We start from the raw sequence: 6,000 nt of genomic DNA, 5'->3' as shown, positions 1-6,000 counted from the left end.
TCCCCTTTAGGGCAAATCCCCTGCAGCCCTAGAGCCAGCAGCTGGTTTCTGAGGGCCCTGAGTCAGGACACTCAGGACACCCGGTAAATCTTCCGTTTGGGTAATTTTCTATGCATGGAGTCGGAGGTCATGGAGAACGGATGTCTGTCTTTGTTCTCCAAACACAGCCGCGGAGGCTTCCCCCACTGGGCGCGGCCGCCCTGGGCTGCGCTGGGGTCCACTCGTCACCGGGCAGACTGGCGGACCCCCAGGTCGGGCGCCCGGCTGCGGGGACGCGCTCAAGGGGAGGGCCGCTGGGGCCAAGGGGCGAAGAGCGGTGTAGAGCTCACGTGTGCAGGCTCCTGGCGCACCCTCCACCCTGTTTTGTTCCGTTTTCTATAAGTGTTTGCCAATCAGCAAAGTTTTGTTCTGCACAGAAACGCATGAGGGCCAAGTCCTTATATGGATGCTTCAAGGAAAGAAAACATAATGACATCCCAAGCTAGGAAAACAGCCTAGCAGGCCAACCAAAGAGAGAGACAGAGACAACGACAGTCGCTGCCGAGCAGCCGCGCAGCTCACCCCGCGCGGCGCCGCGGTCCCCTCCGCGGGCTCATTAGGGATGCGCCGTCGGGGGCGCTGATTGGTGGAAGGGGCGTTGAGGGCGGAGCCACAGCGAGCGCGTACGCGGAAGGACGGGGCGGGGAGAAGAAGCGAGAGCCTGGGGCAGTGGGGCGCTGGGCGCTGATTGGTGGTAGTGGCGGGGGGGAGGGGAGAGCCCGGGGCGGCAGGCTCTGATTGGCTGTAGTAGCGGAGGGCCGGGCGTTGCGGCGGGTTCTGATTGGCGGTAGTGGCTGTGGGCGGGGAGACAGGGGGCGGGGCTGCCCGGGGCTGGTCCTCGCAGGCAGGACCAGGAGAAGGAGGAGGGGGAGGGGAAGAGGAGAGCTTGGGGCGACAGGTTCTGATTGGCCGCGGTGGCGGAGGGCCGGGAGTGGCGGCGGGTTTTGATTGGCGGTAGTGGCTGTGGGCGGGGCACAAAGGGGCGGGGCTCCCCGGGGCTGGTCCCCGCAGGCTGGACCAGAAGGAGAAGCAGGAGGAGGGGGAGAGGGAGGGGAGAGCCCGGGGCGGCAGACTCTGATTGGTCGTAGTGCGGAGGCCGGGCGGAGCGACGGGCGCTGATTGGCGGTAGTGGCCAAGGGCGGGGCGAGGAGGGGCGGGGCTGCCCGGGGCTGGTCCTCGCAGGCTGGACCAGGAGGAGAAGGAGGAGGAGGAGGAGGGAGGAGGCGGGAGCGCTGGGCCCCCGGCCGCTGTGGCCGGCTCGGCCTGCCCTTTGTGCCCGCCGCCCGCGCCCCGCGCCGATGGCCGCCGTGCCGGGTTCCCCGGCCGCTCGCGCCCGCGAGCGGACCTGACCCCGCGCGCCTGGGATGCGCCGGGGATGCGCGTCCTCCGGCCCTGCGGCTCCTCGCGGCTGGGCTCCGGGCGATGGAGCTGAGCATGAAGAAGTTCACGGTGCGCAGGTTCTTCTCCGTGTACCTGCGCAAGAAGTCGCGCTCCAAGAGCTCCAGTCTTAGCCGACTCGAGGTAAATGCCCTCGCCTCTGAGCGCGCAGGTACCCCGGTCCCCGCCGCGCCCTGGAGGAGGCTGCGGGTCTTGGGGCCGTCGCGAGCCCTTCCGATTGTCAGATGCACGGTCACCCTGCGACCCGTGTCAGGAAGCTAAAGTTGAGAGCCGCTCCGACCTTCCTAAAACCGAATGTTATTGTCGGGACTTAGTAAATCCTTGGACGGGTCTTCGGATCCTCAGCGGGAACTAAGCTCTGCCCGCGTTGAATCTCTAACCAGTTTTGTTCCACGCTCTGTGCAGGATTTTGGGTAGTCACCCTGGGTGCCCACAGGGTGCTCTGGGTGGAAAGGGTTTCAGCCTGTGCCGTTCGGTGTGGCACCTCAGAAGTCTCAAGTACACAGCCTCCCCAGCCCCACCCTGGGCTGGTGTTGATCAGGTTTATTTTACAGAGACCAAAGCCACACAGATACTACCATGTAGTGTAGATTGTTCGTGTATTTGAAATCAGTGTAGAACTGACAAAAGGGAATTTTTTTTTTTTTTTTTTTTTAGGGCAGCACCACAATCCACCTGGACTAGTCTGAAATAGTGCTCAGTAGTAAAGCGCCTGATGCAATAGCCTTGTGCCTCTGGGTGTGATATAGATTCATTCTGAAACCCAGAGGACCCTTTTCTCAGTCCTGCACCTTGTCATCTTCGGGTTTCCAAGTGGTCTGTGCACGGTCCTCTAATGTGTTTTGTATTTCAACAGTCACATCTTATGCTCTGCATTCCAGTGTCCAAACTACATGGTTGAATCTATAGATGACCAAACTGTGAAGCATGTTTAAGTGAAGAAAAGAGACATTGTGGGGTTTTTGGGGGGAAGGGGTGGGGGTGAATCTAGTGGACACAACCTAGAGATTTCTTTTGACATTGTCCTCGCCTTTGCCACAAGGCTGGCACCTACGGAGGTTTTGATGTGTTTGCTTCTAATGAAGTCACATCAGTGGGAACAATGTCACATTTTTCATCTTGGGTTTCTTTGTCCTGGCTGCCATGATATTAGATACAGGCATGGGTTCTGTAACAAGAGATCTTTAAGCGAAGCTCAGGAGTAGACATGAAAGCAACAGAGAAGTACTTGTTTTAAAAGTTTCTCTTATGAAATCAGTAAATCAGAATTTTAAGGACTAGGTAGGACCTTTGTGACTGGTTTCTGAGGATAAAGCATATCTTTCAAACACAACTATTCATTCAATAATTCAATAATGGAGGAGGGCTTCCTTTAAACCTCGTGCTGACAGATGAAGCATAAGTTCATTGGGATAAGTCATCTTCCTGGATGTCAGGCATTTAAAAAACACCAAAGTAGACAAGAATAGAAACTCAGAAGAGTATTTACCGTCATACCTAAATGCCAAGTTTATTATACAGCTTCTTGTCTCCCTCCATTCGTGTCCTTGCCAAGGGGAGGCAGTGAACTCCGGTGTTTAGGTAAAGGAGCCTAAACACTGGCCCTTCTGGATGTCAGGACTCCTATGGGCACGATACATTTACCACCGGTGTTCTGGGCTGTGGAAGTGCCTCAAAAAAGAATACAATAGGAACCAAGTGGGGAGTGGGGACAGAGAAGTGATGTTGCTTCAGTGTGAAAATAAAATTTCTGTATACAAAATAAAACTATAAATAAACCATCAGACATGCGGAAGGTCAAGCGGATGAGGAAGCAATGTGGTATGTCAGCGCGTGATCAGTGAGCAGTTCGTGTGACCCAGGTGCCCTGGCTGGAGGTGCACAGAAGTGCTGATAAAGATGCCCAGCGCTGACTCAGTGCTCCGGTCTCTGCAGACGCTCTCAGCAGCTGCTCGTAGTTGATCCTTGTGAAAATCCAGGTAGACTTACTCTCCTCATTCTACTTCTAGGGAGGAAAAGCCCTGAGAACAAAACCTGAGAATCCTGCTGAAAACTTAACCAAATCATTCTGCAAGTGTTCACTGAAATCCTGCTGTGTGTGCGCACAGCCCTGTTCTGGGCATTGTAGATCCAAAATATCCAGGAAGGAGCAGTCCCGGCCTCATGGTGCCTCCACCTGGTGGCGCATCTATTGAGTGCTGACCTGTGCTTCAGTCCAGTAAATCCCATATTCCTGCCCAACTGCCCTCCAGTGTTCCCCAAAGAATCCTGTCTATTTGGTAGCTCAGTCGGTAAAGAATCTGCCTGCAATGCAGGAGACCTGGGGTGGATTCCTGGGTTGGGAAGATCCCCTGGAGAAGGAAATGGCAACCCACTCCAGTATTCTTGCCTGGAGAATCCCATGGATAGGGGAGCCTGGTGAGCTATATTCCATGGGGTTACAAGAGTCGGACACAATTTAGTGGCTAAATCACTACCACCATTCATTCGTTCAGTTACAGATTAGAGACCAAGAACCACTCAGCAAAAAATGTGAAATTTGGGAAGGAGGTTTGTCAGTTATTTTGAGGTTGAGAAATGGATGCATAAAGTACTTAACACGCATGTGTATTTCCTTTGTTTGGACTAATGAAAAATATAGCTCACTTTGTAAAAACAAACTTATTTTTTAATTCTTTCAGTGAAATTTATATTTTAAAATAGACACAGAGACTGACAAGTTTGTTTTGTTTAAATTCAGTATCTAGTGATATTAACAGGAAAGTAACAGTAGTTATTATATTTGGAGATTGAAACAGTATCATCTTTATCAAAAAGGCTCCTAGGGAGAGACTTGGTGTTTCACACTTGCTTTTACATTTGACTTGACTTTCAGGTTTAGAACTCAGCATTTGGTAAACTCTAACGAACAGAGAAGCCAGGTTGCTTAATATAAGATTTGGAATCAGTTTATAAATTACCACTTAAATGTTTTTATAGTGTGTCAGCATTGTGCCAGCTGAGTTGGCTAAATCATTGACTGGCAAGGATGATTTTGGGGGCTTCTAAATGGAACTTGGATATCTTGAATCTATTTCTATGTGCATACCCTAGAAAGGCTTCAGGGCTCAGCATCTGCCAGACCCTCAACCCCAAGAAAGCTCTGATCTCAGGCCATTGGCAGCATTGCCTAAGAACCATAGCACCTCTAGAAGGTGTAACTATTGCCTCATCTAACTGGCCATTTTATAGTTGAGAAAATGGGGCCCAGGGAAGCAAAATGACTTGCTGGTGCTTCTAACATGTTTGACAGGAAGTTCTTACTATGAGAGCATGTGCTGTCTCTCATTAATTTTAGCCATTTCAGGTTGTGTGTTTTTTTTGGAGTTTACCATGGATTAGAAGATGCACAGATGAAGGCTATTTTCATTTTTAAAAAGAAAGCTACTCTAGGGGATATTTTTGGAATGTGCTCCATAACCTAAAATTATCCTAGAGAACCTTTTCTGGAAGTTGGGAAGTTCTCGGTGGGCTTTGCAGTAGAACCACTGAAATTAGAGTCTCGCTTTTACCTCTCATAGCAGGGCAGTTCCTTCAACTCTCTCAGCCTCGTTTTTCTCCTCTGTGAAATGGGGATGATCGTGACTCCTACCTCATGGGCTTTATATGATGGTTCCGAGCTACTATACATAAAGGTTTAACATGGAGACTGGAAGATAAAATCAGTAATCAATCATTGCCAGCTATGGGTATTGATAAAGTATTTTCCAGATTTATTGATGTTTTTCATATTGTTCAACGTCTGCTGGTTCTGTCTGAACCTGAGATTGCACACGCCCCACCACCATCTCCCCCAAGGCCTATAGACCCCATGGCTTGTGCTGTGCCCCAGCCTGGTAACTAATTAATCATTGAGACACCCACCCTGAGCACCCTGGGGAAGGAAAGGCAGAGATCAGTTCTTGAAGACTGTATTCCAGCCTGATTCATTCGATAGCAGTGGCCCCACTGGCTAAGATGGAGCTCCCATCATCTGGCCTGGATGCTGCTGTTCCTCGTCCTTATCTTGCCTGTCACCTGGGGTCCAGAAATGCATTACAGCTCAGGTCCTGAAGCCAAGGCACCCAGAGCTCAGGCGGGTTCTTGATCAGAAACCGCCCTGCCATCGCTGCGCTAACCTAGCAGATCTTGGGGAAGGAAGCCTGCGCAGCACCCCTCAGTACCCCAGGAAAACCTCCCAAATGTGTGCAGACTCCAGAGCATGGCTCAAGGCTCGGTGAGGTTCAGAGAGGTTGGCCAGGAAACATTCTGGAGAGAATACTGGGCTTTGATTAATGAAAAGGGATATCATTTACTCGGGGTAAAATTTATCTACCAGTTTGCTAAACGGATCAGTATTCAAGGTCGGTTCATTTAGGGAACACTGCTTTTGCTTGGGGTTAGCAAAGCCAGGAATTTGGTTCTCTTTGTCATTTCACCTGATTTTGACGTTTTTACTGAAAGACAGTTGGGGATGAATGAGAAGGACAAAAGGCAGGTCCTCTCTCTGGGGTGGGGCTTCACAAGTGGCGCTAGTGGTAAAGA

The 6,000-nt window shown here is 51.1% G+C and overlaps 1 protein-coding gene across 3 annotated transcripts in view; it reads left to right on the top strand.

Annotated features, from left to right (window-relative positions):
• Positions 1–6,000, top strand: part of RPS6KA2 (ribosomal protein S6 kinase A2) — a 275,569-nt gene that overhangs the window by 116,274 nt on the left and 153,295 nt on the right. Inside the window, exon 1 of one of the 3 annotated variants that reach the window (XM_040239177.1) lies at positions 1,304–1,560. The exons of the other annotated variants lie outside the window; for them this stretch is intronic. Within the exon in view, the coding sequence (XP_040095111.1) occupies positions 1,462–1,560 (99 nt within the window). The 5' untranslated portion in view covers positions 1,304–1,461. Of the gene's footprint in view, positions 1–1,303; positions 1,561–6,000 lie in introns of those variants that run through there. 3 annotated transcript variants of the gene reach the window in all.

The sequence above is a fragment of the Oryx dammah genome, unplaced genomic scaffold (assembly GCF_014754425.2).
Source record: "Oryx dammah isolate SB20612 unplaced genomic scaffold, SCBI_Odam_1.1 HiC_scaffold_4, whole genome shotgun sequence".
NCBI lineage: Eukaryota > Metazoa > Chordata > Mammalia > Artiodactyla > Bovidae > Oryx > Oryx dammah.
Note: the sequence above shows the minus strand (reverse complement) of the source record. Positions and strands in the feature narration are given on the sequence as shown.